The following is a 12,375-nucleotide window of genomic DNA, read 5'->3' as shown; positions in this document are numbered from 1 at the left end:
GCACGCCGCGGGAGCGGGCGGCGGCGGCGGCGGGGGCGGCCCTGGCGCGGCTGAGGAGGAGGCCCTGGAGTGGTGCAAGTGCCTGCTGGCCGGTGGCGGCGGCTACGAGGAGTTCTGCGCGGCCGTGCGGGCCTACGACCCCGCGGCGCTGTGCGGCCTGGTGTGGACGGCCAACTTCGTGGCCTATCGCTGCCGGACGTGCGGCATCTCCCCCTGCATGTCGCTGTGCGCCGAGTGCTTCCACCAGGGCGACCACACCGGACACGACTTCAATATGTTCCGCAGCCAGGCCGGGGGCGCCTGCGACTGCGGGGACAGCAACGTGATGCGGGAGAGCGGGTGAGCGGGCCTCGGGGCGGGCGACCCCGCGGGCGGGGCGGCTGGCGTTCTGGCCCGGCCCAGGCGCGGGGTGCAGGTGGGAGCGACCCCCAGCTGTTAGCGCCGCGTGTGGGGGAGGGCGCAGCCGCACCGGGATGGAAGTGCCTGAGCTGTCAGCGCCGGGAAGGGGGTGGGGAGGAGGGGAGAGCGCGTGCGGGGATCCGGGCTGTGGGTTTTCAAGGGGGCCAGGGCGGGAGAAGAAGGAGGGCAGACCTGGGGCGAGTGGTGGAGGGGAGGACGCTGGCGGAGCCTGTGGTGGAGCTGTCAGTTGTGTACTTGTTGGGGAAGGCTGGAAAGCTGCCTGCTTGGTTCTTGAGAAGAGACTTGGGGAGTGATTTGGCGTGACCCGGAGGGGGTGGCTTGAGGAATTGAATGGGGCCAAAAGGTGACTCGAGCTGGGGAGGTGGTCTCGGACCTGCAGGAAAGGGACACTTGCGGAAAAGGCTTCTGGACTGTCGAGGTGCCTGTGCGAGAGAGGAAAGGAGCTCCTGAGCTGAGGAGGTTGCGGGAGGAGGGAAGGGGAGGGGCCTGCATGAAAAGTGGCTGTTGAGCTGTCAGTGGAGAGTATTCAGTGTGTCGGAGTGACTTCTAGAACTGGGCTGCTGAGCAGTCAGTTATAAAATACCCTTGATAGCAGAACAGAAAAAACACTGAGCAAATTAGAAATTAAATGTTAGGTCCTCTCTAGATTACGACCCTTAATCACTGCCTGGTCTATGAACATCTGACTCGGCAAAAACAGCTTTGACTAGAGCTTGCGGTTTTTTTTTTTTTTTTTTTTTAAACAGGAGAGATGCATCAGGTGTTGAGACTTAAAACAAAAGACAACATTCAGTGAGTTAAAGGAGCTGGTATACGTAAGATCTGGGCTTCGGGCGTGCTGTCAGTGTCAGGGAAAGTTCTGAGGAAAAAAGAAAGAACTTTGTGAAAAATGATTTTGAGTGAGCAGTAGTGGAAAGGACATTAACAAATCCAGGGTTTTTTTTTTTATAGTTAATGATACAGTATATATATGCGTATATATGTACACACACATAAAGAAATGGTCACTTCATCTTTTTGGAGCACTTGTACGTTGTTCTAAAATATTTTTACTATGTTCAAATAAGGCACCTTGAATATTTAAAATGCCCGAGATGTTGACTTGCCCTTTAGTCTACTAATGCTGGTGTAGAAAGTGATAAATTCTTTAAATAGTCTGGAAGTTAGAGGAGGTAGAGGAGGCTTCTGTATACAGAGAGTAAGAAAGTGGCTTTAGAAGGAACAACAGTAATATGGCTAACATTTGAGAGCTGGAAATGTATGCCTGACACTTTAAAAATAAAATATTCATTTAGTTTAAAAAGACTATTATAATAAAAAATACACAGTGTGACGTTTCCCTCTATGCTTGGTTATTTTCTTAGCTCAGGACACGCAAGGATAACTGTTTCCTAATTTTGTTGTCTCATTTTATGTAAAAGAGACATTTTTATCTACATTTGTTTTTCACCTAGATGTCTTGTCAGATTAGTGGACTCATTCTGTTTTATAAAAGCTGCTATATAGTATTCCATGTCATGACTTTGCCACCCTTAATTTAATAAACTTTTTTGATGGGTGTTTGGATTTCCAGTATAAAATAAAACCGATATGCCTTTTTTTCACCTGTAAGAATATCAGTGGGTGGGTCTGGTGAGATGGCTCAGTGGTCTAAAGCACCTACTTAGAACAAGCTTAGCAAAGCACAGGGACCGCGGTTCAATCACCCAGCACCACATGCCAGCCAGCCCCGCCCCCAGGTGGGCTGAGCTGGCCACACACACACACACATAAATAAAATAAATAAATTAAAAAAAAAGAATATCAGTGGGATAAATTCTCAAAAGTGGGCTTTCTAAATTGTCTTTACAAGGTTATTACTAAGTAGTATATGAGGTTGCCTGTTTTCCAACAACCTTAACAGTGTTATTAAAACTTTGAACTTTTATACATTCTTTTGATTAAAAACAGTTAAATGTTATACATGATTTAGGTCATTTAATCTTCCACAATATTGAAATAGCTGCTTTTATTCCTATTCTACAGGAAAGGAAAATTGAGCATAGAATTTAAAAATTTGGTCAAGGGCCAGATGTAGTTGCTCATGTTTGTAATTTCAGCTATTGAGAGAGGCTGAGGTAGGAAGATCACAAGTTCAAGTGTGGGTAACATAGCAAGAATGTATCTGAGAATAAAATAAAAAAGAACTGGGGATGTCTGTAATGGACCATCTCTGATCACATAATCCCATATCACAACAGTCAGACAAGTGCAAAGGTTTTTTTTTTTTATTACATTTATTTAGTGTGTGTGTGATCTTTAGATGGCTCAGTGATCTAAAGCATCTACTTAGAACAAGCTTAGCAAAGCACAGGGACCGTGGTTCAATCCCCCAGCACCACATGCCAGCCCCGCCCCCTGGTGGGCTGAGCTAGCCACACACACACACACAAATAAAAATAAATAAATTAAAAAAAATAAAAGTAAAGAGCTATTGGTATAGCTCAGTGCTACTTGCAGTCCATCTCTAGAATGGCAAACCAAACAACACTCCTGCCACTAATGAACAAAGTTTGCTGATGATCACAAAGGTAGTAAACTAGGTGTGCTCGCTGTAGAGCCCAACAGCACAACCACTTCTTCCGCTCTGCCTCAGAGCTACATCCTCAGCCCTGTCAGTGAGTTTTTTTTGAATGCACCCATGTGAGTTTAGGGTATCTGGGCTGTGGATAGTCCCAGATAGTCCGTATCCTAGTTTCATGATATTTGCCTTTACTGAAGTTTCAATATTCTTCCACTATAGCTGTCCTCTATGGATTGATACATATTATTTAATGATTTATTACCTCTTTCTGAAATTGAGCTCTTACCTTGTATTTGTCAGCATTTCCGTGTCCAGTTTCATAAGGGCCAAGGGTTGAACAAGAAATGATATTGTGTCCATGTGATTATTATTATTTTTTTATGTATTTAGTACAGGGGTCTCACTGCGCAGCTCAGACTCATAGTGATCCTCCTGTTTATAGCCTTCCAAGTGCTGGGATTACTGGGGTGCACCACTATGCCCAGTCTCGGGCCAGGGAGATAGCTCAGTGGAAAAAGTGCTTGCCTGGCAAGCACAAGGTTGTGAGTCCAATCCCCGGGTACCACAAAACAAAACAAAACAAAGCAAAAACTTTCAACCATGCCCAGTCTTAGTCTCTGCCTCAGAGTGCCCCAGGGGTGGGGTCAACACAGCAGGCTGGTGATCAAACCCCAGTCCCTGCATCTGCTTAAGCAGGCACTTTAATCTGCTGAACTATCTGGCTGGCTCTCATGTGATTATTTTGAAGGTTTTTATTTTTTTGTGTGTGTTGGGAATCAAACTCATGACCTCACACTTGCCAGGCAGGTGCTGTGCTGCTGAGCTGTATGCCTGGCCCTTTGGAAGTTTTTGCAACTCTTTGAATTGGGTATAGTAATTCTGGCCACACACTTAATCCACTGCCTTAAAGAGTGATATTTTAATGCAGAACAAAGTGAAAATTTGCCTGTTGAATCTTTTTAAAATTGGAACTCACTAAGTTGTAATGGTATTCCTGTAAATAAACTACTGTCCTGGCATGTGTAAGATTAATTTAAGATTTTTCATATTAAAAAAAACCTGTTGCTAAAACAGATGTTTTTCTTTGGGGACATTCTAATGGCCATAAAAATTTATAAATTCAATTAGTAAGTTTAACAGGGGGGGGATACCATTTTTTTCCCCTTCTATATTGAGTTTACACCTGCTTTTGTTGGTGGAGTAACTTTGTCTTTTTTTTTTTGTTGTTGTTGTTTTGTATTTTAGTACAGGGTCTGCAGAGTCTCACTATGTAGATCACACTCTTAGTGATCCATCTGTGTTCAGTCTCCCAAGAGCTGGGATTTTTTATTTTTATTTTTTAATTAATTAATTTTTTTTTTGGTGGAAACAGGGATTGAACTCAGGTCTTTGAGCTTGCCAAGGAAGCGCTTATTCCACTGAGCCATCTCCCCGGCCCCAACTTTGTCTTTTTGAGTACTAAAAATTGTGTGTAAGTCCTTTTTTTATCCTATGCATCTCTTTACCACTGACCTATACCCCTAGATCTTTAGCTGTGTTCTTAGTAAAAGAAATCTTGGTGTGGCTTAATCCTTTGCACATGTCTAACTATTGTCATAGGGCATTATGTGATCAGAGACAGTGCATTGCAATTGTATTAGTATTTGCTTTTTCAACTTGCAGTTATTAAAATGCAGTGATACTAGATACAAAAAAAGAAAAACAATTGAGGATTCATTTGTGAAATGAGGTCATAAAGGTTATGGAAACTATCAGAAACTGTGTATAGCAACAGCATTTTGGGGGAAGGGTGGAGTCAACTCAGGCTTCACACAAACTAAACAAGTGCCCTCCTACTAAACTACACTCCCCCCCCAAAAAAAGGGGGGGGGCCAGGAAGATGGCTCAGTGGAATAAGCGCTTGCCTGGCAAGCACAAAGGCTTGAGTTCAATCCCCGGTTCTGCTAAAACAAAAACAAAAACAAAAACACAACTACACTCCCAGTGATAAACAGTGAAGTTTTGCCACTAGTGACTAAGTACAATCACATTGTTAAAAATGGTTGATATGTGGATAAACTGAAAAGAAAATGAGACAAAGCAAAACAAAACAATGTGATGGAAAATCTAATGTCTGAGTGGCTGGGTTTGAGTTGTGATGGGATAATAATCAGAATTGAGATTTTTAAACATTTAGTTCTCAAATTTGATGCAGAATTAGACTATTTTCATACTCTATCCAGATTAAAAATTTTGTTTAGTTTCTTTGCTTATTCTTCCTTGCAAATTCTAAGTTCCCTACGAAATAGGGACTTTAGAGGCCATCATTGCATTCTCTGTCTGTCTGTTGCTGTTGCCCTTGCTCTTGCTGTCATGCTTTTTCTCTTTTTGTCTTTCTGAGACAGTTTTGCCGAGCAGTTCAAGTTGGCCTTGAGCTCACTGTGTAGCCTAGGCTGGTCTCAAACTCACAACAGTCCTCTTGCCTCAGCCTCTGGAGGTTATAGGTGTGTACCACCACACCCGGCTGAATAAACGCACTTTTTTTTTTTTTGTTTTTAGTACAGGGTCTACAGGGTCTCTCTACACAGATTGGACTCATAGCGATTCTCCTGTTTTCAGCCTTATAAGTGCTGGGATTAAAGGTGTGCGTCATCACACCCAGTCTCATTGGCCCTCTCAGTGTGCCCCCTGGGGTGGGGCCTGCAAGGCATGCTGGGAATCGAACACCTGGTCCCTGTCCCTGCGCCTGTTGCAGGTGCTTTAATCCTCTGAGCTATTTGGCCAGCCCTTCTCTTACTTTTTGACCATATTTGTGCATTGGTATTAGTTACAGTGTTAGTTATTAAATATTTAGTTGTTGGAGGCATTTAGGTTTTTTGGTTGTGACAGTGCTATAAATGGAAGGTAGTGAGTGTTTGGTTGTAGTGTCATTCTGTTCAGTACCTTGCTCTTTTTTTTTTTTTTTTTTTTGTGGTACCAGGGACTGAACTCAGGACCATGTGCCAGGCAAGCACTTATTCTACTGAGCTATCTCCCCAGCCCTAAGATTTTTTTTTCCCTTGCTTTTTAAATATATTTGTTGGATACTATCTCATATTAGTGCATATAGAACTATTTAGTTCATTTTTTTAAAAGTAACATGGTATTCCACTGTATTGTATATTTTGTATTTTACTGTAGTTTGTAGAGTCAGCTTCTTACCCATAGATATTTACGTTGTTTTCAACTTGGGACTATTATATCCCTGAACACACACTGTTGTGTGTATATGTGAGCATATGTGTAAGGATAAACTTCTAGAAGTCAAATCAGTTAAAGAAAAGGTGCACTTTAAACTTGATAGATTCCTCCAAAAAATTACACACCTGGCCTGCTCTTTGATGATGCAGTAGGCAATTCTGTCTTACAATGGTGGGAAGGAAGAAAGACACCTTGCTCAACGAGACCTATGCCATGTGCAATCACCACCAGCTGAGCTTTCCACCAGGGTCGAGACCTGCAAAAAGGACAGGTGGGTTCTTATTCACTCGCCTTAGAATCCTCTTTTTGGTGGAAACAGGGATTGAACTCAGGCCCTTGCGCTTGCCAGGGAAGCACTTATTTCATTGAGCCATCTCCCCGGACCCCTAGAATCCTCTTTGTTGACAGCTTTTGTCTCTGCTCAGGTTGGCAGTCTCTGCTTCTACTCTTCTTTTTCCTTTGGCCTGTAGTTGTGGGCCAGCTTATGCAGTTGAGTAGCTATTTGACCATTCAGGGGTGGGTGTACTGCTTAATTGAAGGAGGCCCTTTGTTGTTACAGCTAGATATAACAAGACCATTTGATGAGGTGGGTGAGGTCACCTTTCTCTTTGCCTTCTTTTTTAGCATCTTGGATGTCTGGAGGAGAGAGCTTTCTGTTAATCTCATATATGAAATGTGATATTTTGTTTTATCTATTGCACTCCACTTCCTCACTGACTGGAGTATTATGAAGCAAATAACGTACCTTATAATTTAATTCATAAATATTTAAGTGTAAATTTCATTAAAGAGTTATGAACTCTACATTAACATAAAATATAATTCAGATGGATGAGTGAGTAAACAAAGTGGGATCACATACACACTAAATGCATATAATTATATGTATATGTATATATTTGCATGGATTATGTGTGTAATTTTCTTCCCTACAATCCTGAGATTTTTCTCTACAGTTATATACATCTAACTTACAACTCACCAATTCAAAAGAAAGATATTCAGCACTTCTTGTTTTTGAAACTCAACATTTCTAATGCTGAGCTTGTGGGAAGAAGAGCTGGATCAGTTTTACCTTTCTTTTTCTGTTTTCATTATATTTTTGTCAATACTAATTTACTAGAAATAATGTGTACATAAGATTCTACAGTGTCATCTCTCAGGCTTTTGTTTGTGACAGTGTGGTTCACCAAAAAAGACATTTGGCAAAATTTTGTTTTATTTTACAAACTACACTAGGTGACAAATATGAGCATGGCCATCTTTTTAAAAATCATGGAACAAATTTAGTCATGAACCGAGGTACCACTGTACTTGCTGGTGGTAATTTCTAGTCATCTTCATTGTGATGAAGTTTACAACACAGCAATTTGGAAGTCTTGTTAGGTGGTATTTATTTTGTTTTACCTTTTGTAAAAATTTGTAAGGCTGGGGATATAGCTCAGTAGCACAAGTGCCTGCCTGGCAAACACAAGATCTTGAGTTTGATTCCTGGTTACCCCCCAAAAAATTTTTTATAAAATTCTTCAGAACTATTTGAAATTATATAGCAACTTTAATATACAGAAGGATAAAAATAACACAACACATACCTTTGTACTTATCAGTGAGGTTAATTGGCATTAGCCTTTTGCCATGTTTGCTTTAGAGTTGCTTTCAATAAGAAAACTAAAACCTAAGGGCTGGCCAGATAGCTCAGCAGATTAAAGCACCTATTTAGGCAGACACAGAGACTAGGGTTCAATCCCCAACAGTGTGCTATGCTGGCCCTGCCCCCAGGGCATGCTGAGATGTTGATGTGGCGCATGACTGTAATCCTAGCTCTTGGGAGGCTGAAAACAGGGAGATCACTGAGTCTGATCTGTGTGGTGAGACCCTGTTAGATCCTGTACTAAATACATTAAAAAAAAAAAAAAAAAAAAAAAAGAAAAAAAGGAAAACTAAAACCTAATCCTTGTTCTTTTCCTTTCTCTTTTACTAGAGATTACCATTATCCTGATATATCTGTACCATATCTGTGCAGGTTTTTGTATTGTAATTTCATGGAAACAATACAAATATAGTTTTGTATTATATAACTCTGTTTTGCATTTTACCTTTTTCACTTAACATGTTGCTAGCATGACAAATTCACTAACTTACAGCTACTTTGCAAAATACAATATTATGGACAAACCATAGTTTACTTAGCCTATTTCTTTGCTGAACGGTTAAATTTCTTATATTTATTGCTTCCAAAAGGCTGCTGTGAACCTCCTTGCATATAGATGTCTCCTTGTACAGAGGGATTAGAATTTCTATAGGGTAGTCTTAGGAGAGGAATTGCCATCTATTGTATAGTATTACTGGATAGTTAATAGTTGCATGCCAGTGGTTGACATAGTTTACTCTCAATTATATTGCTATCTGGAATCTGATCTCTTTTTTCCTGTCAAAATTTGGTGTTAGGGGCTGGCGAGATGGCTTAGTGGTCTAGGGCACTAACATGGAACAGGCTTGGCAAAGCACAGGCACTGCGGTTCGATCCCCCAGCACCACATGCCGGCCAGCCCCGCCCCCTGGAGGGCTGAGCTGGCCACACACACACAATAAATAAATAAATGTTAAAAAAAAATTATTAAAAAAAATTTGGTGTTATATATATAAATTTCTACTTATTTTTTGCCAACCTATTATCTATCTATAAAACATTTAAAACTTTTTTGTTAGTAAAACAAAGCATCTTTTTATTTGTTTTGAGTACAGTTAAGCTTCTTCCTTTGTGGAATCCTGGTTAGTTCCTGTGAGAATGGGTTGTTATAAAAAGAGCAAACTGTACTCCTCTGGCTGAGTTTTGCTATGTGATCTCTTCTGCCATTGTTATCCCGTCTGTCAGGGGCTGAACAGATGGGCTGCCTGATTTTGGACCTTCAGCCTTCAAAACTGCGAGCCAAATAAATCACTTTTCTTTATGAAGTTCTAGCTTTAGGAACTTTGTTACGGCAAGAGAAAAAGATCTTGTTATAGAAGGTTTTAAAAGAAAAATGTTTTTCTTTTGATAGTTTGTATTATTTAATCATTTTAAAAGAAGTCTTCAGGGCTGGCCTGATAGCTCAGTGGACTAAAGTACCTGCTTAGGCAGAGCATAGTGGCTGGGGTTTGATCCCGTGTGCTATGCCAGCCCCGCCTGCAGGGTGCACTGAGATGGGGCGTGGTGGCTTGCACCTGTAACCCCAGCACTTGGGCGGCTGAAAACAGGAGAATCATTGTGAGTCTGATCTACGTAGTGAGACCCTGTACACCCTGTAGACTCTGTCCTAAATACAGAAAAAAGTCTTTTAACGTTATTAAAAAATGACGTTAAAAAAACTTTATATGACTTCGAAAAGATTTAAGGTGTCATAGTTAGATGTTCAGTTAATCTGGAATATATATCTATAGCATGAGATTTAAATCTAATTTTTTTTTTCTAATTTATCTTTTTTCAGTATGAAGATGGTTATTTTTATTTATTTATTTATTTTTTTGGTGGTACTGGGGATCAAACTTGGGACCTTGTGCTTGCCAGGCAGGTGCTTACACCACTGAGCTATATCCCTAGTCCGTAATGAGAGTTCTGGTTAAATTTTTTTTTTTTTTTTTCGGAACTGGGGATTAATAAACTGTGGTTTAATTATGGAATTGAATACAGAGCGTATAAGTTGCCATCTGTGTTAGTCCATTTATGTTGCTATTACAAAATACTTGAGACTGAGTAATTTTTTTTTTTTTTTGGCGGAACCGGGGATTGAACTCAGGACCTTGCATTTGCCAGGGAAGCACTTATTCAACTGAGCCATCTCCCCGGCCCCGAGACTGAGTAATTTATAAAGAACAGAATTTATTTCTTACAGTCTAGAGGCTGTGAAACCCAAGGTCAAGGTGCTAGCATTGGATGTCTGGTGAGCATCTTCTTGCTGCACCCTCACATGGCAGAATGGATGTAATGGGCATAGGGGGCCTCAAGTAGTTCCTCCAGGCCCTTTTAATGGTACATTTCGTTTTTTTGTTTGTTAGGACTAGGACTTGAATTTAGGAGCTTGTGTTTGCCAGGCAGGTGCTGTGCCACTGAGCTATAGCCATGGTTCCTTGCGAGCCGTTTTAAAAGGCAGAGCCATCATGACTTAGCTACTTTCTCAGACCCTACCTTTTATTTATATTTTATTTTATTTTTTTGTGGAATCAAGGTTTGAACTCGGGCCCTTGCGCTTGCCAGGCAAGCGCTTATTCCACTGAGCTATCTTCCTGGCCTGGCCCTACCTTTTATTACCACCACGATGAGAATTAAGTTTCAGCATGAATTTTGGAGGCAAGACCATAGCATTTCACTGTAGCTTTGTAAAACTTAGGTACTTCTCACAAAATAAATATATTCAATGCCAGTGGCCTCAATGATGTTAACTTGTTTCAGCACCAACTCAGAAGTCTAAAGTCCAGATTTTCATCTGTATATCTGAATCATACTTTAATGAGACTCAAAGATGTGTTTCATCCTGTGGTAGATTGCTCTCTGGATGCAAATCTGTGAAGACAAACAAGCTATATGCTCATAAAAGACAGCAGAAGGACAGACAACATTTCATTCCTGAAGACAAAGAAGGAAAGAGTGACAGGTCCCAAGTCCAAAACTCAGCAAGGCATACAACATTAAATCTTAAGGCTAAACAGTGATCTTTGCTTCTTGTTTGCTTTCTGGGGTGGAGGTTAGGTCCCCAAGGCTCCTGGCAGCCTTCCCTTCCATCCCCTCCCCCTAGCTTTGCTACATGTTTTTAGGCTTGGGCCTCAGCTTGCTATGCCTCTCTCAGGCTGGAGTTGCCTGTTGCTGGAGGGAACCACCTTTTGGTTTTGGTTTTTCTGTTTTGTCTTATGTAATTATTTCATATTGAAGTTGGTACAGGGGTTTTCACACTGAGCTCTATCCCAACCCTTATTTTTTGAGGCAGGGTCACTAAGTTGCCAAGATGGGGATTGAACTTGATTTACTTGCCTCAGCCTTCCAGTGTTCTGGGATTCTAGATGTGCACCATCACACCCAGCTGTTTTCTTTTTTCTGTTTTCAGTTTCCTGATATCTGCTCATTATTTTCTTCCATCTTTTTTTTTTGGGGGGGTGGTTAATTTTCTTAACGTTAGGATTTCTGAAGGTGGTAGCTTTGATCATTTGATCACTGATTCATGGTTTTCTTTCTTTCTTTCTTTCTTTCTTTCTTTCTTTCTTTCTTTCTTTCTTTCTTTCTGGTGCCGGGGATTGAACTCAGGGCCCTGCGCTTGCTCTACTGAGCTATCGCCCTGGCCCTGATTTGTAGTTTTCTAAGAAATCTTGTTGCTATTAATTTTTTTTCAAAGCATAGGTTTTGAGACAGCTCATTTTAGTTTTTAAATTTTTATTCTGTTCAAAATATTTTCTGTTATTTATTCATTGGCCCTTTTGTTATTTAGAACTTATGCGGATTTTTCCAGGTTGTACTGTACCTACTAGTAATTCCTAGTTTAATTTTGGTATTTAAGGTTTTTTTTTATAGTTGGTAATATAATGAATATTCTTTGTGCACTTGAGAAAAGTGGTATTGGTTGGTTGTGAGATGTAGTATCTTATAAGTTGGCTCATAATGTAGTTCAGGTCCTCTAAAATTATGGGTTATTTTATCTTTTTTTTTTTTTTTTTTGAGATAAGATCTCACTATGAAGTGCAGGCAGGCTGGCTTTGAATTCATTATGTAGCTCAGGCTGGCCTTGAACTCAGTGATCCTCCTTCAGCCTTCTGACTATTGGAATTACAAGCATGTGTCACCATGCTCAGCTAGAGGCTTTAAAATTTTTTTTATTATGTTCAGGTTCAATTCAGTGGCTTTGGGCTGGGAAGATAGCTCAGTAGAATAAGTGCTTGTCTGGCAAACACAACGGCCTGAGTTCAATCCCCGGTTCTGCCAAAGGGGGGGAAAGTAAATAAAGAGTAGCAATTCACTGGCTTTATGCATGCTAAGCAAGTGTTCTAACACGGAATTACATCCCCAGTCTTTAAAGTTTTAATGATTTTTGTGGATTTTTTTATTCCTGTGGAATTGTTCTTTTTTTTTTTTTTTGCTATACTGGAGATCAAACTCAGGACCTTGGGCTTGCCAGGCAAGCACTTATTCTACTGAGCTTTCTCCCTGG

The 12,375-nt window shown here is 40.8% G+C and overlaps 1 protein-coding gene across 1 annotated transcript in view; it reads left to right on the top strand.

Annotated features, from left to right (window-relative positions):
- The window catches only part of LOC111817649 (E3 ubiquitin-protein ligase UBR3-like), a 49,833-nt gene that overhangs the window by 16,158 nt on the left and 21,300 nt on the right, over positions 1-12,375 (top strand). Inside the window, exon 3 of the mRNA XM_023719206.1 lies at positions 15-339. Coding sequence (XP_023574974.1) covers positions 15-339 — 325 coding nt within the window. The remainder of the gene's footprint in view (positions 1-14; positions 340-12,375) is intronic.

Source organism: Octodon degus, unplaced genomic scaffold (genome assembly GCF_000260255.1).
Source record: "Octodon degus isolate 3935 unplaced genomic scaffold, OctDeg1.0 scaffold00065, whole genome shotgun sequence".
NCBI classification, from domain to species: domain Eukaryota; kingdom Metazoa; phylum Chordata; class Mammalia; order Rodentia; family Octodontidae; genus Octodon; species Octodon degus.
The sequence above is the reverse complement of the archived record's forward strand: the minus strand, read 5'-3'. Positions and strand labels throughout refer to the sequence as shown.